This window comes from Callorhinus ursinus, unplaced genomic scaffold (genome assembly GCF_003265705.2).
Source record: "Callorhinus ursinus isolate GAN/ISIS: 27379988/994484 unplaced genomic scaffold, GSC_fseal_2.0 scaffold4, whole genome shotgun sequence".
In the NCBI taxonomy this organism is placed as follows: Eukaryota; Metazoa; Chordata; class Mammalia; order Carnivora; family Otariidae; genus Callorhinus; species Callorhinus ursinus.
The window spans coordinates 4,483,241-4,505,177 of NW_027397066.1; the positions used below are offsets into that span (position 1 = coordinate 4,483,241).

Here is a 21,937-nt window from a genome sequence, read left to right on the forward strand (position 1 = left end):
GCCACGCCCACTTCTGTCCCCTGCTCCTGGCCAGGGCAGCTGAGGGGCCCCTTGGACTCAGCCAGGCCCACAAGTGCTCACTGCCATTATCTCCCCCACCCTTCATGGGCCTGGAACTAGCATCAGCAGCCACCCAGGTGCCTCAATTTCCAGAGAAGAGCATCCTGTAGCCTCTCTACTCAGCCACCCTTCAACTTCTTCAAGATGAGCAGCTCCTTAAGAAGGCTACAGTTGATAAACCATCCTGTGTGTAGCTGGGGCCTTCACCTGGTCCCATCTTGGGAAGAACCACTAGCCGGAGATATCAGTAGCCAGGGGCCTGGGAGCTAGTCCTGGGCGACACTGGCAGAGGGATTTCAGCAATCCAAATCATAGTTCCCATAAAAGAAGTGGAGTCAAGAACCCAGACCACGCAGCATGCCAGAGGCTTCCAGATCACATCTGTCAGGTGCCCCAGACAGAGCCTGGCACACACAGGAATGGCAATGAGGAGATATGGAAAGGGCCCCTAAAATTTCCTCCAATGACAAGGTGGAAGGTGCTGGGAATCCTCTTCAGGCTCCTGCTCCCACCTCAGGTCCCCTCCTAGGAGAGCATCACACGACACTGGACACCTGGGCTGTTTCCGACACAGCCCACGGTGGGCCACCCAGGAGCCCTGTAGCGAGAGCAGAAAGAAATACCCAGCAGATCCTGCCCCTTGCTCTTGGCACCCAGCCTGTTGGGGCTCAGGCCTCAGGGCGCCTGCTCTTCCCACAACCCCTGCCCTGAGGGTAACCTTTCCACAGCCTTCCCGAATGCGCCCCAGAGCCCCATGCCATCCACGTGCTCTGAGGGCCCCCTGTCCTCGCAGTGCACCCCCCTCCACAACCCATCATTAGGCACACAGTAAGCCCGCACGTCACACTGGTGGCCTGGGCGAGAGGGGGCGGGGCCTGCGTGGCAGGTGCATTTGCTGTCACACTGGGTATTTCACTCTGCCTTATGGGAGCTTCCTGAGGACTCCACACAGGCAGGAGGAATGTGAGGGTGCGTGCAGGCATCACCCAGGTAGGAGGATAGGAGAGGCCGGCTCTAGTGCCCCAGGAGAACATGTGGGTCTGTGAAATGCAGTTTTTATTTAAAGAACAACAAAACCCTCAATCTGACCATTTTCTGCATTAGCCTATCGGGTGGGCAGCTGGTCTCCCCTCATCCCTCCACGCTGCTTTTCCATGTCCTGGGTCCCGTTCCTTTTCCTGGGGTCCCTGGGGTCTCTCTGAAGTCACAGGGTCGGCCAAGGGCTCACTGCTACGAAAGTGGATGAAGAATGTCCGGATTTCCTTTGGGTAGATGGTGACCTTGGTGCCTTGCGGGGGTGCCGAGTGAGAGCTGGAGCTGTCTAAGGGAGCAGAGATGGTCTGTCCTTAGATCCACCTGCTTCCCCAGGGCATTTCCACTCAGCATCCCTCTCATACACTGTACCCACCTAGACTCTATGGTGACTGTCTGATGAAGGTCCTTGAGTGCCCCTGTCCTGCCAGGACCCCACTGTCCTGGGCCCCTTGCATTTTGGCCCTCCCATGAGCATAATATATAGGTGGTCCTGGCCATACATGGCCTCATTTCCCATGGAGTGTAGCACTGAATGCCTAGAGCTTTTTCAGTGAAGCCGTCTGGTGGGCTTGCTCTTTATATTATTGGGTTTCACTAAATTCAACCTTGAGAGGGAAACCTCTTCATCCATTCATCCACCCACTCACCTATCCATCCATCCATGATCCATTAGTCCATTGATCCATCCATCCTTCCTTTCAGTCATTCAAACACTCAACCTTCCAAAGACTCATCCATCCATCTATCCATCTATCACCCATCCATCTATCCATCCAGCATGCATGCATACATCCAACCATCATCCACCCACACACTGATCCATCCATCCACCACCAATTCATCCATCCATCATCCATTCATTCAGCTATCAATACATCCTTCCTTTCATCCATTCACATAATCACATTTCCATATACCCATGTATCCATCCATCCATCCATCATCTTGCAGAAAGAAATAGACATCTACCCATCCATTTATCCATCATCTCTCTATCATTCGTCATCTATCTACCAATCCATCTATCCATCCATCATCCATCCATCTATCCATCAGCCATCACCTATTCATCATCCATCCATCCGCCCATCCATCAACCCATCCATCAATCCACCCATCCATCCATCTATCATCCATCTATCCATTCCCAAATGACACAGTGTCCAGCTATGTAGGTGGCACTCTGCTGTGTGCAGTGCACAGAGGATGCATGGGAAAGAGGAAAGAGAGGGAGAGGAAACAAGGAGGAACCTGACCCAGCCCTGGGCTCCGCAGAAGCTTGAGTAGGGGTGGGCCAGAGGGAAGAGGACAAGGGTGATCCAGGCGGAGGGAACAGCATGGGAAAGACTGGGAGGCATGAAGCTGCTGTGGTTCCCAGGAGCTGATGGTGGTGTGTGCAGTGTGAGGCACAGCATGGCAGATGTCAGAACCCCCTGGGATATGCTTGCCAGTTCAGGACAGAACCAGGGGTGTGGTCTGCCGACACACACACAGGCATGCACACACACACTGACCTGTGGTAGATTCAGGACGATACAGAATCAGAGAAGCAAAGTGGCCTGCTCAAGGTCACACAGGCCATAAGGGGCAGAGCTGGGATCTAAGCAAGGTCTGGCCAGCTTCTGAGTGAGACGGGGGGCATGCTGGGATTCCTGGCTTGGCCTGAACCAGGGGCTCCCAAACCTCTGCGGTGGGGACGATCCTGTGTCCTCCAGCTCCAGCGGTGCAGCGTGCTCACATCCCAGGTCCCTGTGAGCGAGCGCTCCTCCACCGCCACCACGGACCCCAGCCCCTGCAGCACGACCTGAGGGACAGGGACAGGAGCACAGGGAGGGTGAGCTACCCCCAAGGCCCCATATCAGAGCAGAGTCAAAGCAGGAGCAGGGGCGGCACCCACACCCCCCGCACAACACACCTCCTCATGAATTCTTACAGCAAATCCCCAGAGGGAACTGTGTGCCCATTTTATAGATGAGGACACTGAGGCCGGCACCAGCATGCTTCCCCAGGTACTGTGCTGGATGAGCATACCCAGGGGGAGGCAGGCACAGGAGCTGCCTCCAACATCCAGACCCCTTCTCCCCGGTATGGCTCAGGGGGCGGCCCCAGGGATGAGGCCAGGAGTAGCTATCCATCTGCTGTGCCAAGTAAGCAGGGACCCAGCCTCCTGTGCGGGCAGGGAGGCAGGTGGCCCGTTCTGGCCTGAAAAGGAAGGGCGGGCTGGCCGGGAGGTGGGACAGTTCTGGAGAAGCTTCTCTGCACCGACAGAAGGAGAAAGCACTTGGGGGCAAGACCCCTTCTGCTGCGGCCTTCCCCGCTCCTGCGGATCCACCTGCTTGCGAGGCGTGTGCCTGCTGGTGACCACAGGGGATGATCCGAAGAGAAATAGCCAGCACGCTGATGAGGCCGGCTGTGGGACAAAGTGACCCAGGGAGGGACCAGAAGGAGAAAAGGCAAGAAGCCAGGGAGAGGCGGGTGGGGTGCCCCGCGCCCCCACACAGCACCCAGGCCAGGGTGAGCAAGAGTGCCTGTAGGCATCTCTCTGCCGAGGTCTTTGCCAGAGGGGATGACCACACTGGGGTTTGCCTCCCTGCTGGGGCTTCAGGCCACGGCCAGGAAGGCCTGTTCCAGGGGCCTGAGGGCACTCACCTCCAGGTTCACACTCACTGGCTGAGACAGGACTGGATCCTCCCCCACCTCATACAGGTGGTGGAGCCTCAGCAGGACACGGCGGAGGTCCACCTTGGCCTTCCCTCGATGGCCTTCAGGGACAGAAGGACCCCCATCAGGCCCAGTTGTCTAGTCTGGGCCCAGCACTCGACCCCTGCCCTTCACTTTGTACCCTCAGCCTCCCTGGGAGGCAGCTGACACCGTCCCCGCTTGATGGACAAGGAAACAAGGCTCAGAGAGGTACACTCACTTGCCCAAAGACACGCAGCTGGTGGGCACCAGAGGGAGGATTCCAGCCCAGGTCTGGCAGCCTCTGAGGCCTCCTGCCACACCCACAGGGGCGATGCTGAGGGCCCCTGCAAGTCTTGTCTCCCCTTGTCTGCTGCTGGGGTCCTCACTGGACCTGTCCTTAAACCGCCCAGGACTATGCCGGACCCCCCTTCCCTGCCCCCATATGCTGTGGTGTGGCCCGACACCCCAGGCCGATGCGCAGGGAGCAGAGGGACGTGTCTCTTACACAGAAGCTTCTACAGCCTCCGTGAAAGAGGAAGCACCTGCTGCATACGGCCTCCATCAGCCGGGGGCCCTGGGGGCCCCACTGACAAGGGCCATCTGCTGAGCCCACTGGGCGTGTGGCTCTGGGGAGAAGGAACGTGGCTGTGTCAGGCGGGGGAGTGTGGGGCTCCTGTTCCTGCCGCACATGGGGTTTGTAAAATCCCTTCTACCTGTCCTGGGGGGCAGGGTGGTTACAGATTCGAGCCCGAGGGTCAGGCAGGTCCTCTGTCTCCTGATGGGTGTGGGGGTGGAGGTGAGGCTGAGGACGAGCTGATGTCCAGGACGACGTACCTACTTCATAAGCTGGCCCTGAGCTCGGGGAGAGCAGCGGGGGGGGGGGGGGGGTCACACTCTGTCCCTGAGGCTCCCCTCACTGTGCCCCTGACTCACTGCTCTCCACGGAGGACAGACCTTCATTGAGTGGGTCTGGGGTTACCCCCAGGAGAGCCCCTTCCTCCTCCTAATTGGGAGCCAGCTGTCTATAGGGGACCCAGTCTCTTGCATGTGACCTTGCACACAAGTGGGAAGGGAACGCTCTGACTTGTAGGGGAGGTTCCCGGCCCAGCATCTTCTGTGACAGTGGGGATTCCTGATGATGGGGTTCAGTGCTAGAAAGCCACTTGGCTGCAGGCATGAGCCATGGCCCCCAAGGTCCATTTTATCAGATAAAGGTGTTATCTGGCCTATTGCCTCTTCCTTTTCCTCCTTCCTAATTCTGCGCAGTCCTACTGAGCAGTCTTCGGTGCCTGCCAGGACCTGGGAGGGGCTCTGGGGACAAGACCCCGGCTGAGGGGCAGCCAGCCCTGCCTTTGAGCTGCTCCCAGTGGAAAGGGGAAGATAAGGTGCAGCTGGAGCTTTGGCAACAGGATGGGTCGGTTCATGGCAGGTGTCACCTCCACCAGGAAGCCCTCCATGATGCCCTGCTGGGGGCTTAATGTGAACACCAACATCACTGGCTGGTGACTTGGCTGCTTCCCCCTCTAGTCTGAGAGCTCTGTGAGTCCAGGGTCCTTGACTACCTTGGTCACTGCTGATTCCCCAGTGCCTGGCACAAGAGATATTTGTTCAGTGAATGAATGGAAGCTCTGGACAGTCAGGCTTCCTGGGTTCCGAGGACGAGTGGCACTGTCTGTTCGGGGCTCCAGGAGGAGTCCCTGAGGAGGCAGGACTGCACTGCAGGCTGAGGGTCTGGCAGAAGGTGGACGATGACTGGGGTTTGGTGGTGGGGTTAGCAGGGATCCATCAGAGAATGGGTGTGGACAGGTCCTGGGCTGGGGTCCATGCCCACCGTGTACCCTGCTTGCTGAGTGACCCTGGCCCCCCAGGGCCTCTCTGTGGGCCTGGGTCTCCCCACTGGGGAGAGAAGGGGATCAGGTGACCATGCGGAAGCAGGACAACACCGAGAGGAGCCCACTTTGTGTGGTGATGGGCGCGGGGCCAGGTTGACATGGGGAGGGAGCCGTGAGTCTGGTTCCCTTGGACACCTGCCCCACCTTTCTGGAGGTTCTGCAGGTGCTCTGTGTGGTTGGAGCTGTAGTTCCAGCCTGGGATGCTCAGGATCTGCAGGTGAAGACTTGGGGGCAGGGTCACGGCTTCTTGCTGCTGGGGGCCTGGGAGATTCTGGGCAGTCTCTGCAGGGCAGACACACAGAGCCAGGACGAGGATTGGGACCATGGTCCTCCTGCTGGCACCCGGAGCTCGGCACACTACGTGCCCCCGATCAGGTGACCCGGCTCCTGCCCACGTGAGCCCCACAGGGAGACAGCCTGAAGCACCTGCTGCTCCAAGTGCCTCAGGCACCCCCTTTCTTGCATTTGCCCACGGACATCCTTCCACCTGGATGCCTTTCCTCCCACATGCCCAGGGGCCTAGATCACAGAGTCTAAGAGCTGGAAGGACCCTGAATCTCTAGTCCAGCCATTTCAAAGTACAGATGGGGAGACTACCGCCCAGAGAGGTGATGGGGTTTGTTCCAGATCACAGGGCAGGTTCATGCAGAGCCCTGATTTCAATTCAAGGTCTGAGATGCAAGCTCCTCCCTTGTTCTGTCATCCTTGGTCCCCCAGCTCAGAGGGCACCTCAGCCCCTCCTCCTCCCAGGAAATGCCCTTTCAACTCTGGGCTCCAGCTGGGGCACCACCTCCTCCCAGTCCCCCGGCCACAGTGATTGGTCCAGGCTCAGACCTCCAGCTCCTCTCTGCACCAATCAGAAACTTTCCCTGGGACCTCTGCCCCTGAGCATGGGAAGACTGAGCTCAGTCCTTCTGCAGGGGTAGTGTGGAGGGGGGCATGCACTACGCAGGAGTTCACAGCCTCATCCCAGTAAGGAGGGTAAAGAAGGTTGCAGACAGAGAGAAGCACAGCTGAGAGTGTGAGGGAGAGGGATGGCTTCATGAAGGTTCCAGCCCCTGAGCGCCAATTGCACCCCTGCCCTTCCCGCAGTCATGTGCATTCACCTTGGGATAGGGTCTCCTGTTGGCTCAGCCAGTGCATGTTGAGTTTTTCTCACTTTCAACCAAGAGAGACCAGAGTGGGGCCGGTGGGAGATGCTGACCTAGCCACGGGCCCTCCTCCGACAGGGGCCATGGCCCTCTGTGCAAAGGGCTCCCAGCCTCCTGGAAGGAACCACTGAGTCATCCTGAAGCAGACCCCGACCTCCTGGCCCATCGGATTGGGAATCGGGAGCCTGAGACCCAGAGGTGGCCAGGCAGGCAGCTCTTGGCAGTCCTGCAGGGATGACCGAACACCTGCTCCCTGCAGGAACCCCAGCGGCCCTGCCCCCACCCCGCCTGCCCATGCCTCTCATCCAACTGCTCTGATTCCAGGAGCTTGTCTACACTCTGCCCAACCAGCTGTCCCTTCAGTGTCTCTGACTTCCAAACAAGAGAACCTCAACTGACACCCCTCCAAGTGGATCCTGCTCTCCTCCAGGCTCTTGGTCCCCAAAGCACAAGGCCCCAGGCTCTTTCCTCAGTACCTCTCCCTGTGTTCCCTGAAGCCTGGATGTGTGTGAGCATGGCTCCCCAGTGGACAGCTCAGGAGAAATCCTTCGGGAGAGGCCTGGCCCTTTAGCCATCCCTGGTGCGCAGCACACAGCAGGCACTCAATACGTTCTTCATACAAGAGTGAGCAACAGCCTGCCTGCTTCTAAAGACCTGGGAGGGCCCCGGCTCTAAAACTAAAGCAAGGAGAAATTATAACCACATTCTCTTCAAAACCTCAGCAAGTGAGTAGAACAGAAACACTTGAAGGATTAGTGAGACGGCTACCAAATTGTATCTAGCTGTTTCATTCTTTAAATGATGCTCCGAAGTACCATCTTTACACACGATCATTACCTATTGTTTCTCATGTTCAATTATTTTCATACAGACACAGACTGTGTAAGTCAATAGGGGTCTGAGTGGAGGCAATGCCTGAGCTTTGCAGATCACACCTGGATTCACCATCACCTGGTGACAGCATACCCAGAAGTCAAATGAAACAAGTCTTTAATGTTGATCTTCTAGGTATGAAGCCATATATGTCATATTAAAAAAGAAAAAGAGACATCAGAGAAGAAAATGAAAGATACTCAGGGAAAATGTAGAGGGTAGAATGGGGGTGAGTCTCAGAAAAGCTCTCACTACCTACATGAGCTTGAGTGAACCCTGGACCTCTTTGCCCGAGTTTGCCCACACCTTAAGTGAGGACTTTGGATCAGAGATCCCTGAGTTCCCTCTGCTCAAAGTTGTCCAGATCACTGGTGGCCCACACCCCTCCCCAGGTCTGCCCCGGCCAGGTGGGCTCATTCTGGGGTGAAACCCCCTTACCATTCAGCTCTCTTAACACCACTACAGGTGCGTGCTGCAGCGCCAGCCCACTCCTCCGGCGCAGGCCCGTGGTGAGCGGCCGGGGTCCCAACAGGAACCAGAACACAGGCTGGACAACAGAGGTGTCGTTCAGTGTGAGGTCGTATTCCAGAGCCCAGTCGAAGTTGTTCCACAGCCGGCGATGGAGCATGACCTGCAGGGAAGAGCTGTCTGACAGGCCCCCGTCCCACCTGCTCGTGCCCCGGGGGGCCAGGAGGGCCCACTTCCTACCTCCACCTGCCCGTTCCCTTGGCTGGAGACGCCATGTGCCTGCTCAGACAGCAGCACCAGCCTGCTTCGGCCGTCCTCGATGAAGGCGGACTGAACCATGGGGTAGTAATTCTGTGGACACAAACATGGCCACACTGGCGGTCGTGGCAAAGGACCGGCAGACCTGCTGCTCGGGGTCCCCCTCTGGCCACCCCAGCCAGCCCCGCCCCCCCACGGGCACAGCAGCAGCTCAGGGTGCAGCAGGGAGACTACGGTAGAGGCTCTGACGTTGGAGACCAACAGACTGTCATTCACATCCAACTCCACTGCTTCCTGACCATCTGAGCTGGGGACTTAGCCCACTCAAGCCTCAGTTTCCCCACCCATACAATGGGCCCAAAGACCCACTCTGCACATTCCTGCAGGAGTGATGAGGGGGTGTGTGGGGTCCAGCCTGATGTGGGTGCTGGGCCGAGGGTTGCTACAGAGAGAAAGGGACGAGTGTGGGCTGGTGGGGGTGGCAGCCACACCCTGCACGCTCTGAGCTCCTGGAACAAACACCCTGGCGGACCCACAGGGATTGTCAGGAGCCCCTGCACAGTGGGGAAGAGCGATCAAGTAGGGACGAAGGGACCAGAACTCACGAGCAGAGCAGGGAGGGGACACACCCCTCTGGGCCCCACAGGAGGAGCAAGAACTGATGTTTACCGGGGCACAGGAGGCCCGCAGTGCGGGCTTCACCTGGATTGTTCCCGCTGACCCTCACAGCCCGGGGGGCCGAGGTCATTCCCTTGATCGGGTCAGCAGGGAGCCATAGGGAGCCGACCAGCTTGCCCAGGGTCACAGGGCTGGAGGCCTAGGATGTGGGAGCTGATGTGTGGCTGGGGTACCGGGCTTCCCGCTCCGGCCGGCTGGAAAAGCGCCATCTGGGCTATCCCCGTGGGCACGGGTCCAGCCGGCATCCTAGGGCGTACCCGAGCGATGCTGTTGCTCGTGTGTTCCCGGAAGAGTCTCCGCTGCATCTGGTAGCCGTTACTGTCCGAGTAGAGGACCTGTCGGTTGTGGAGACTGGTGCTGGTCCTCAGGATGGCCTCGCAGTTCAGCTCCAAGGGGCCCACCCGGTACTCCTGCTCGATTCGACGGCAGAGCAGCTCCCCACCATGGCCGACTGGCACGTGGGCGAGCCGCGAGTAGATGGCATATGTGTGATTCCTGTCCCTCACCTTCCTGGAGCAGAAGTGGGAATTGGCGGGTCAGGCTCTGGGAGCTTTGTGGATGCCCCTCCCTTCTCCTTCCCCTTTCCTCCCATCTTCCCTCCATTTGCCCTCCCTCCCTTCCTTTTTTCATGCCCCCTTCCCTCCTTTCCTCCTTCCTGCAGTCAGGCTGAGGGCAGGAAACCTTCCTGGACCGTATAATGGGAAGAGCCTGGTACCACGATAACCAGAACTGGGGTGCCCAGCCTGGATGGCTTCGGTCTGTGCTGTCACCTGACTTCTTGTGTAAGTCATTATCCCTGGGTTCCTGTCCCAGCTCTGAACTTGGACACCCCCCACGAGGTACAGCACGTGCACTGGAGCCAGGATGCCCCCCCGCCAGGGCAATCACGCCTTCATCAAGTTCCCATCGAGAATGACCGTGTGCCAAGCAGCGGTCCAGGAGCAGGAATCAGGAACACACACGGACCCTGATTCCCTCGTACACGTGCCCACGTGCACCCAGGGAGCCCGAGCGCACCTGTAGAAGAACTGCCGGATCTCCGTCATGAGCTTTCCTGCCACAATCTGCATCCCCACGCTTTTCCATGGGCGCTTCGCAGTGTCGGTGGGGACAAACACAATGTTATCAGATATAGGGCCATATCTCAAATTACCGTTGACACGGTACTCCATGAACTCCTGGGTCACACGCACTGTGCGGTTACTCTCTCTGCAGGGACAGGAAAGGGAAAACAGTATTCTCTTCATGCACGTGTGTCCTGAGCATTGTCCACGTCCTCTGGGAGCTGGCGAACAAGCCTTCTATGCAGACACCCACCTCCACCAAAGCGAAGAGAAGCGACTTCAGCAGAACCTCAGTGACAGTCACGAGGCCGCTCGGTGACACCCATGCACGTGGTTCAGATAAAGTCCACGAGACAACCCCTCCCCTGAGCCAAGTGGCCTTAGATCCTTCCATGTGCCGGGGGACCCCAAACAGGAGGGCCACAGAGGCTGCATAACAGGCGCCCGAGAGCATGAGCAGAGGGCATTAATGCTGCCCCAGAGGAAACGTCCCTCGGAGGTGGTGCCTGGTCATCAGGCGGCCAGCAGCACCACCCCACACCTTTCCCAGGGACCCTGAGGAGCACTAGCAAGGACTTTGTCATGCAGACCCCCAGGAGTCCAGGTGTCAAGAGCCAGCACCTTCACGTACTTCGCTGCCTCCTCCTGATTCCCGAGGGCAGGGAATATGAACCCACTTTGCTAACGAGCCCCGCGAGGCTGGGGGCCGTGATCACTGGCACAGGATCACATGTCTGGGAAGAGCCCAAAGCAGGACTCAGGCTCTGTTCCAACAGCACGATCTGGGCTCATTCCATTCTGTTCAGATACTGGGGCTGGGACGGGGGATGGGGGAAGGGTGGGCAGGGACTCAGAGCCCTGTAGACACGTGGATGGTGTAGACATGAGTATGGATTGTACCTCTGTGTGTGGTCTAAGCAAAGGCACAGCCATGTATTGGGATCGGGGCATGGCGCTGCCAGCAGCAGAACATGAAGTAATATCCCTTCCACACCCAACTGGGGGATTTCTGTGCTATGGTGGTGGGCATGGACAGGAAAGCGGTGGGGAGTGGGCATCTGAGAAGGGCCCCTCTCGCCCTTCTGAAGAGGCCAGAAAAGATCCTGGTCATTAGTCTGGCCCCAAGCCCTTTCCCTTCTGCCTGCAGGCTGCCCGCCCCCGCTTCCTTTCATCTGCTCCCCCAGGTGTCGTCAGCTAGAGACTGGAGTCAAACGTGCTCCATCTGTTGCGGGAATAACACTGAGCCTGAGGAGGGATGCGGCGCTCATGCCCGTGGCAGGCATTGTGGACGGACCTTGGACACACGATGCTCGGGGGAGGGAGCCAGTCCCACAGGGCTGCATCGAGTTTATCCCCTGGTATGAAATGTCCAATTTAGACAAATGCAGACAGACAGAGAAGGGTCAGAGGGGCCATGAATGTGGCAATGCTCACATGGGCTGTGAGTGTCCTAACACCACAGATGGGGACCATTTCCATGGCTGAGCTGCATGGTCAGTGAATTCTACCCATAATGCTGTTATATAAGAAAGAATCTTCCCTCCACCCACCCTCCGTGGGGTGGTCTTGGCACATGGTGGCCTCCCCCTTGAGCCTCTGCACAGGAGGCTCCTTCCATGGAACAGGTATCCCCTCGTCTGGGCCCATGAATTCTCTGGCCCTGCCAGTCCTCAGGCCTGGCTCCAGGTGCCTCCTGCCCACCAAGCCTCCTCTGAGCCCACTGCCCTCCATTTCCATAGCTTCTCTCTGTGACCAGGGGTCAGGCACTGGACTATCAGTTTACCCTGGAGGGGATTTCAGGGACCCATAAGGAACACCCAGTCCTCACTCCCTGAAAAGCAGCAGAGACAGACGAGGGTAGGGGGGTGGTCGGCAGCCCACGCACTGTACTGCTAGACATGCCGGGTGGGTCGTGGCTGAGGATGAAGCCTTCATGCGATGCACACATGGAAGGCGAGGTGGGGCTGGCTCAGCAAGGGCTGTCTAGCAAGGGGCATCGGGTCTGGCTGGAGAAGCATCCCAATACCAGCCCGGGGACTCTGCTCTGACCAGGGAGGCTCAGAAGTTGCCTGGCCCTGCCCGGGTTCCACCGCTGTCCCCACTCTTCCCTCCCCACCCACGCTGGCTGCAGTCAGCCCCTTCTACCTGCCACAGCCTCTCTCAAGAGGATCTGCTGAACGATGAAGGACATGGCTCTGATGGAGCCCCTCTGTCGGGGACTTCCTAGTGCTGTGAGGCTCCAGAGTTATGCACAGCTGCCTTTGGGCTGAGCTCTAGGTGCCACTCACCTGGCACCCATGCTCCTCCCTCCCCCTTACTTTCTGCCAGCTGCTCCTCCCAGACTCCCTGTTCCTCCCCCCGCTCCCCATCCTGTTGGGAGGTCACATCAGGAAAAGCAAGTGGCTGTTCTGGCAGAGGCAGCAGGGGTGGAATGACAGCTATCTAGGATGTGGCCTGAGTATGGACAGGGCTGGCCCCAAAACACCTGGGAGGCTTTTTCCTGGGGGTCACCTGCTTTCTCTGCTGTCAACAATTAGTTACTGAATGAATGGATATGTAAATGGATATATGGATGGATGGATGGTTGGATGGGTGGATGGATAGAAAGGTAAACAGACATGGATAGATCAAATGGCAAGTGGATAGAAGTATGTGTGTAGGCATGAATGAGTGGGTAAGTAGGTAGATATATGGATGGATGGGAGGGTAAGTGGATGGATGGATGGGTGAATGTGTGGTTAGGTATGTAAGCAGGTATATATACAGATGGATGGGAGGTGAGTGAATGGATGGGTGGATGGTTGAGTGAGTGAGTGGATGGATGGATGGTTGTGTGGTTGGATGAATATATAGATGACTGGGAGGATAGTGGATGGATGGAAGGATGAGTGGTTGGATGGATAGATGGGTGGATGGATGGATGGAGGATGGATGGATGGATGTGAGGGTGTGTGAGAGGGTACCTGATGGGCGGATGGGTGGTTTGGTGTGTGGATATAAAATGATGGTTATGGGGGTTAGTGGATGGATGGGTGGTTGGTTAGTTGAATAAACGGATGAACATGAAGGATAGTGGATGGATGGATGGATGGATGGATGGATGGATGGATGGATGGATGGGAGGGCGAGGTGATGGATGGGTGGGTGGATGGTTGGATAGATGGATGAACAAGAAGGATACTGGATGGATGGATGGATGGATGGATGGATGGATGGATGGATGGATGAATGGATGGACGGATGGACAGACGGATGGATGAATGGGAGGATAAGGTGATGGACAGATGGGTGGATAGTTGGATAGATGGATAAATAAGAAGGTTAGTAGGTGGATGGATGGATGGATGGATTGATGGTGGGATGGATGGATGGTTGGATGGAAGGGTGGGGTGAGGTGTAGGATGGATGGGTGGATGGTTGGATAGATGGATAAACAAGGTTAGTGGGTGGATGGATGGATGGATGGATGGATTGGTGGTTGGATTGATGGATGGATGACAGACAAACAGATACATGGATAGGTGCAGGCTTGGATAGATCGAATGGTAAGTGGATATGTGTGTGGGTGTGAATGAGTGGGTAAGTAGGTGGATATATGGATGGATGGGAAAGTAAATGGATGGATGGAAGGGTGAGTGTGTTGTTAAGTATATGGGTGGGTGGATATATGGATGGATGGGAAGGTGAGTAAATGGATGGGTGGATGGTTGAGTGAGTGAGTGAGTGGATGGATGGATGTGCGGTTGGATAAATATATAGACGAGTGGGAGGATAATGGATGGATGGAAGGATTGGTGGTTGGATGGGTGGGTGGATGGAGGATGAATGGATGGGAGGGTGTATGAAATGGGTAGATGGGTGGGTGGATGGGTGGTTTGATGTGTGGTTATATGGGTGGTTGTGGGGGTTAGTAGGTGGATGGGTGGCCGGATGGATAAATGGATGAACAAGAACGATAGTGGTTGGTTGGTTGATTTGATGGATGGATGGATGGAAAGGCGAGTGGATGGTTGGGTAGATGATGGGTAAGTCGATGGATGGATGGATGAGCGGTTATTGGGTGGGTGGGTACATGGATGGTTATATGTTTCTTTAAATTTAAGATAGTGAATAAAGTGAATATTACATATTCTCCCTGAGTGGGTCTTCAACAACCACTTTGTGGATCAATAGCCCTGGAATGATAAGATTCATGAAGGGCTTTCTTATCCTGGTCTAAGTCTCACAATTGCAGAAATAAAAATGGTAACACAGGAAGGGCCTTAACCACCTTCTGGTGATTCCCCTAGCAAGTGAGGACACAGGCAGGTGGGGGAATGACATGCCCAGGTCCCAGTGCACGCCTCTGCCTCAGAGCCAGCAACGGCTGTACGTCACCTCTCCAAGATGCTGTGCATCAAGTTAGTGTCCCGGTCAAGGAACAAAGTGTAACAGTCATTCTCCACACGAATTAGGTGCCTGCCCCGTGGACCAGCATGTGTCTCTGTCTTGCGGCCAAAGTTGGAGGTTCTAGCCAGACTGGTACCCAATTGCTTGGTGTCTTCTTGGGTCCCCTGGGTGCGCGTGATGCTGTAGTGTCGATAACCGAGGCCTGGGATTGTGGTCAGCACATGCAAGTTGTAAGCAGGGTGCTTCTCCTTTGATTCCTGGACCTGCAAGGCCAGCAGAACAAAACAAAATGGTGGGTCTCAGTATCCTCAGTAACCTGTGACTTGCACACCTCCTGGGCAAGGTGCTCACTACTCACAGGCAGCAGGGTCTTTCCAACATTGGACTGTGCTGAGGTCCCTCCAGGCATCCTCCCTGCTCAACAGGATCCTGCCCCAGCCCCATCTCCCTCCCTGGCCTCCCCCACTCCTCAGACTCCAGCATCAGCAACTGCCCTCCCTTCTCAGCACCCCTGCTCTTTCCTGCCTCTGAGCCACTGCCCATGTTGTTCCCTATCCCTGGAGGGCCCTCTCTCCAAAGGGGCACTCTTATTTCACAATCTCCAATTTCCCCAAGGGGGCATATTCCTGTTCACCCACCTGGCCTTCCCCAACCCTCTGTCACATGAACTGGGAGGGATGGAGGAGGACCCTGGGCACACTCAGCCGAGCCTCTCACTCTTTTGGGGAAGCATGCAGCATCCGAGCCCCCGTGGGAACCTTGGGGGCCCTATTAGCAACCCCAGAATGGCTGCACACACCGTCCCACCCAGGCTCTGTGGGACATACAGCAGACACCTTGTCCCTGCCCCCATCACCTCCATTGGTCACATTAACATGCTCTTACTTGGTTTCCTGCCTGTCACCCAGGGCGAGAATATGAGTTCCCTGCAGGCAGGGACTTCATGGGCTTGGTTATTAAGGAAGCCTGGCACCTAGGGCAGGGCCTGACACACAGCAGGTCTCCAAAATATTTGTTGAGTGCATTTACTCTGAGTGGTGTTGCGTGTGGGTGAAGAAGGGGATGCCAGGGGTTGGGTCTGCTGAAACCAACACCGTCCCGTCTCCCTGCCCAGGTCGATGAACTCCTCCTCCTTCTGCATCAACCAAGGCCTGCTACCCTGGCTCCCCGGGTCATCACTCCAGACCACACATGTCCTTTAAAGGTCTGACCTCCCCTCCCCATGGTGGCACTGCTGTCTAGGGGACCAGCACAAAGCCCTGGATGGACCAGATTGCACCTTCAGGAGTGTTTGCTGAGTGGCTGATGTCAGCACCTCCTGCACCTCCGCAGGGAAACACTGGCACTGGGGGACAGGCAGGGTCCCTGGAGCCCCCCTGCTGGCTCCAGCCAGTGGAAGGAAATGAAGACAGATCACACACATGCTGGTATCCGGGTGTGTGGACACAGGCAGCTGGGCCAGCCTGGAACATCAGCGCCTCCACGAAGCACCCCTCTGAAGACTCCTGAGGGCCTTTCCACAGAAAGTGGTCGTTTACATGAGAATATCAATATGCCCCATGGCAGGGGGGTGAGGAGAAGCCTCCAACCAGGGCAGACCACCCAGGAGATCCTCCAGGGGGGAGAGAGTGGCAGGACTTCTGATGCTCATAGGCCAGTGTCAGTCTCCTGGTGGATCCCACAGACCCTACTGGATAAGGGTCCCCATGGGGATATCCTCCAAGTGGGCCCCCATGGTCACATGTTCACGTGAACTGCTCCCATTTCTGGAAGTGCCCTCCAGGAACAGATGTCAGCAACAGCGAGTGTGCCCCGTGCATGCTGTCATGACAGCCATACCTGTGCAGCCACTGGCCGGCCGGACTCATCTGTGACGTTGACCCTGGAGAAGCCCACAGTCAAGGTAACAAGTGTGGTGACCGTCCAGGCCAGGGGGTTGTAGACCACGGCAACGTGTCCCCCAGCTCCTGGGTCTGCACACAGAGAACCGGCGTTACCTGCTGCCATTGGACTCACCCAGCACACCTGGGGGCCCCTGGCTACATGGGAAAATGAGGCAGGAGACACAGCCCCACAGAGCTGCCAGGGCAGCTGAGTATAGGGACCAGTGGGCTAGTGCGCTCCTATACCCAGCGGGCCCCATACTCTGCTCAGAGCTCTGTGTCCAGTCCCCAGGCAGGGGAGGATGAAAGGGATCACTCCGTGTCCCTCTGGACTGTGAGGGTCCCTGTGTTCCTGACACATCATTCCCTGACAGCCCCACTGGACGGACGAGGGAACTGAGGCCCGCAGAAGGACAGTCACCTGCCCAAACTGACCCGCCACTAAGGTGTGGCTACCAAGTTTTGAGTGCTTGGCATTGGGAAGGACTGGAGAATTCTCAGAAGGCTGGAGGGTCCAGTCCAATCGCCTGACCCAGCGTTTGAGCCCCAGTGAGGGTTTGGGTTCATGTCTGTTCTATCCTTTACCCCCAGTAAGGTAAACTCTGGCCATGTCTGATGATTCCTGGACCCCTGAACACATCACACACTTTCCAGCCCCCTGCCCCTGCCCAGGCTGTTCACTGTGGCTGGGACACCTTTCCTGACCTCCACCCGTTCACTGCTCGGGCAAGCCTCCCTGGTGAGGTCATGGGAATGGACGGCACCATCTGGCAGGGAAATCAGACCCTGGTTCCAGCTCTGCTGCAGCTGTCTCTCCCAGCCACCCCCAGGGTCTGTGGGCTGGGACTGTGTGCTGCGTGCATGGTCCCCAGGGGCCTTCCCCAGTCTGAAGGTCAGAAGGCATTGCACACAGACACAGAGGGGAGGGAAGAGCAGGCCAGGTGAGCAGGGAGGTCAGCAGTGAGGGGTGCACCATGACAGAGCGCAGGCTGAGATGGGAGCTGGGGAAGGGGCAGCTGGCCTTGTGCTCATGACATCAGGCCCAGGGAGGGAGGCCGACGTGTCCCGGTGCTCCTAGGACTTTCTGGTCCACAGTTCCTCAGCATGAAGCTGGCATGATCAGTTACTCCATACGTGTGATCCCTTCGCTGTCAAAGGGTCGGACATCAGCACCCAAACTAAGCTTAGGAGGGAGTTGGGGAATCTGGGCTGGGCTCAGGTCCCCGAGGACACCTGCATCCTCTACAATACCGAGCACAGTCCCTGGGTTCAATCCCTGCTCTGTTCCTTCCTAGCTGGGTGACCCTGGGCATGTCCACAACCTCTCTGTTTCTGGTGTGTCCTCAGCTACACAGTGAGGATAATAGCACCCCCTGGCTTACAGACTCTCCACCCACTGCAGTAAACACGGAGGGCTGAGCTCTGAGCAAATGCGGTACTGAGTTGGCTCACATGGTAACCTCCCCATCTTCTCATCACAGACAGGACATGGAGGCTCCCAACAGTCAAGGCACATGCCAAGCTCAGACCAAGCGTCCATGGTGCACAGGGGATGTGGTTGCAGAGTCTGAGGCTTGGGTTGTTCAGGTCCTCTCTGAGACCCACAGGCTCTCTGCTCAGAAAGGTTCAGCCCCCCTCCCACACCTGCAGGGACACCCCATAGGGACCTCACTTACCTGTGAAGGCAGGGGTCCTATCCTGGACGATGGAGGCCATCAGTTCATGCACACCCTGCATCCCTGACCTCAGATTCTTCACGTACATGTCTCTCACCTTGGGGGTCTCAGTCCCAGTGATGGCATGGTGGTGCTGCACCTGCATCCCGACCAGAGTGGGGGAAACACCGGATCAGGCCTGCATCTGCAAACCACCTCCAAGGGGCTGGTTCTCCTTCCTTCTCACCAGCTGCTAGTGGAGCAGGTGAGGGTCCCTAGCACATTCCAGAACAGGAAATTGAGTCTCAGAGGGACTGATGACCTTGCGGAACCCCGCTGAGTCCCCTAACTTGGGCTGAAAACAGACATCTGCAAGGGACCCGCCCCAGCTTCACCTCCATTGTGCAGCGTTCCTGTGAGTGCCACTGGGATTCTCCAGGCACCCTCCATTCTCTGTACCAAAATGGGGGTGGGATGAGCTTCTTCCCCACAGGGAAACTGAGGCCCCAGCAGCTGAAGCCACGTGTCCCACTCACTCCAGTGGACTCTAAAATCCATTTCACCCCCAACACAGTGACACATTCTGCCGTCAATGCCCTTCCGGTGAGTGTGCCAAGGCCATGGCCAGCATGGCGCTTTTCTGGCTGGGTGATGACAAGTTACAGGATTTCTGGGGTCTCAGGTTTCCCATCTGTTCAGTGGGGCACGAGTGGAGACAGAAAATTGGGAGCAACTTGCTACGGGGCAGCCACCGTGCCGAGCAGGTTCTGTACATTCTCACATTCAGTAGCCCCACTATCCGGGGGTGGGCATGAGCGTCTCACTGTACAGGGAGGGAATTAGAGCCCAGAGAGGGAAGTCCCGAGCCTGAGGCCACACAGCAGAGGCGGACTGGGTCCACACAGGACTGTAGGCACCAATGCTTCTCCACTTTGCCCTTTGCCCTCTGGGTAAATTTGGCTCTAAAGCCTACTGAAGCCACCAGCTGAAGGTTGTCAGACCATGGTTCTAGCGTTGGCCCCGTGTCCACATGCACCTGCCATGTGACCACAGGCCACCTGCGCGTTCTGTTTGGAAAGTGGACCTCTAGTGACCCGGGGCTGGGGAAGCGCACTGCACAGCAGGTTTCCAACCTGATCGTGTTGCTGAGAGGTGTGCCATTACCTCGGAGACCGCCCAGCGGAGCTGCTGGAGCTGTTTCAGGGCCCAGTCCAGGTCCAGGTGCTGGTGGGGGGCCGGCCACATGGAGCGTGTGAACATGGACTCCCCGGCGTACAACAGAGCGCTGGCTCGCCTTGCCAGCCTCTTGAGCCTGCTGCGGGACGTGTAGAAGCCGGTCCAGGCCTGAAATGGACCTACAGAGAAGGGCTGGCAGTTGGCGTGAGTCTCCCTGGCCTGGGGGCTTCCTGAGCCCAAGTCCCCGTAGAACCGGGGAAGCTGGGGCCTGGGGTCTGGCTCTGCCTGGGTCACCTATGGAGGCAGCCATACATTCCTACTCTGGCCAGACCAGGAGTGGCCCGGGGATCCCAGAGAGGGGCTGGGGTAGGTGTGAGGATCAGGCTGGGATGGACCAGGACTGGGTTGGGGGACCAGAGAGCCCAGGGTGGACCTGGGAAACCTGGAACCGCCTGTGAGGCCAGGGCCTGGGAGACCTCGGGGAGGGGAGGGGGGGTGGGAGTCAAGTAGGCAGCACCCAGCTGGCACAGGCCCTGAGTGCTGGCAGAGGCCTCTGTATGCGACTCAGGAGCAGTGGGGAGTCCGGGACGAGCCTGCAACCAGTGGGGTTCCACTGGCAGCGCAGGGAGGTGGGACGGGGGAGAGCTGAGGGATCCCGCAGCTGCTGTGCTGACCCACACACATGATGACTCCTGACCAAGGCTCCTCGGGAGGATGGGGGCTGGGTGCCTCCCGGGGAGGGGGGTGGCTGGGTCTCACAAGGTGGTTGACTGTTCCTACTGCTCTTGCCTCCACACAGGCTGAGCAGTGTCTCCATTCCCTGACCGTCCCCCACACGACCTGAGCATACCAGGAAGGGTGGCCCCCCAGCCCCGGGAAAGGAGACCATGTAGTCCTCAGCTCCTGCAGCAGGCTGAGTGTCCTGGTCAGGCAGGGGCACTCCGCAGCCTAAGCTCTAAATCCCCAGTGACTCAGAGCAGGGACCAGGGCTCACCGCACCTGTCCAGGCTCCCAAGAAACATTGTCTTGTTGCAGGGCTGCACCAAGCCGAGCCCATTCAGAACACCCTGCAGGACATTGCCCGATCTCCTCCCTCTTTGGTGTAGCCCCACCTATTTCAGCATAACCCCACCCACATCCACGTATCCATCTCCACCTGGGCTGTAACCACGCCCACACAGATGAGTCTTTGAACGTCACCTGTAACCCCACCCACATCAATTTTCCCCTCCCCCCGGACTATAACCAAGCTCATAGCCTTGTTGCCTTCCCACATGAAGGCAGCCAAGGCCTTCTGGATGTGGAAATAGGAAGCTACAGAGCCATTCTGTGAGTGTTCCGTCAATCCTAGGATGTCTAGTGGGACAGAGTACGGGGGGCAGTGGGGGGCATGGCCAATCTCGGCCCCAGTGACCCTCACAAGCTCCTCAGAGGGCAGAGCAGACGCTAGGTGGGCGCCCTCCGTGGTACCAGAGCTGCCCCCCAACCTGCATGGGCTCATACCTGAGGAATAGGGCAGGAAGTCTTGGTGATCGCGGACGTGCCAGGTGACATTGGCAGCGTGCAAGGCACCGAAGTATTCGGCCAGCGTGGCGTACTCCACAGTGATGCCGAGCTTGGATGTATTACTGTTGATGAAGTCCAGCAGATGGTCCATGTTTTCGAACTGCAGCGAAGCGTTGAAGAACTGTTTGTCACAGCCCTGCAGGCCAGGACACAGTGCAAAGCCTTGGAATTCCGGGGCAGAGCCCAGCCCAGGCAGAGCCCAGCCCATCCCTCAACACCCCCATCGGGGGCCCTCCGCTCTTCCTGGCAGAAGCCCCAACCAGCTCCCAGAGGGCATTTTTTGCACCTTCCTTCATCTCTCCCTCCCTCCTTCCCTCCCTCCCTTCCTCCCTCCCTCCCTCCCTCCCTCCCTCCCTCCCTTCCTTCCTTCTTTCCTTCCTTCCTTCCTTCCTCCCTGTTTACTTTTTTCGTTTTAAAATCTTGTTTTAATCATGCTGTACATTACATCTCCAGCACATATTTCTTATATAAATGGAAGTTGGTACTTTTGACCACTTTTGCCCAGAGCCTCCTCCCTCACCCCCTAAATCCGGGGACTACAAAACTCATTTCTTTTCTCTATGCTTGATGATTTTATTTATTTTTTTAATATTTTATTTATTTGAGAGAGAGCATGAGATAGAGCATGAGATGGGGGAAGGTCATAGGGAGAAGCAGGCTCCCCACTGAGCAGGTGGCCCCGATGCAGGACTCGATCCCGGGACTCCAGGATCATGACCTGAGCCGAAGGCAGTCACTTAACCAACCGAGCCGCCCGGCGCCCTATGCTTGATTTTAGAACCACATTAAATGAGATCGTGCAGTACTGGAATTCTCTGTCTGACATATTTCTCTCCGTTGGAGAGACCAACAGAATTACTATTCATCAATATCATTAATTATAATAGTATGATAATCATGAATAACAGGGATAACAGCCATCACCCACAATGACAGACCTTCTGTACACCTTCCCACGGGCAGTCAAGAGGTAAGAGGACCCGCTAGGGGGCGCCCTGCCGGGGTCTGAGCACAAACCCGCATCCCCATCCTAACTGCCCTGCTACGTGGCTGTGCAGCATTGGGAGGATCCCAGGACCTCTCTGGTTTTCAGTTCCCTCATTCTCA

At 57.1% G+C, this 21,937-nt stretch overlaps 1 protein-coding gene across 1 annotated transcript; it reads right to left on the bottom strand.

Moving 5' to 3' along the window:
• Window positions 1–1,099: 1,099 nt before the first annotated feature.
• Window positions 1,100–21,099, bottom strand: MAN2B2 (mannosidase alpha class 2B member 2). The gene is made up of 13 exons (XM_025887494.2): window positions 20,768–21,099; window positions 19,253–19,443; window positions 18,110–18,248; window positions 16,390–16,523; window positions 14,539–14,813; window positions 10,115–10,306; window positions 9,355–9,607; window positions 8,402–8,512; window positions 8,132–8,324; window positions 5,814–5,951; window positions 3,745–3,857; window positions 2,779–2,899; window positions 1,100–1,381 (listed from the first exon to the last, which is right to left on the bottom strand). The coding sequence occupies exons 1-13, from the start codon at window positions 21,036–21,038 to the stop codon at window positions 1,161–1,163; spliced, it is 2,352 nt and encodes a 783-aa protein (XP_025743279.1). The 5' UTR covers window positions 21,039–21,099; the 3' UTR covers window positions 1,100–1,160.
• Between the last annotated feature and the right edge of the window lie 838 nt (window positions 21,100–21,937).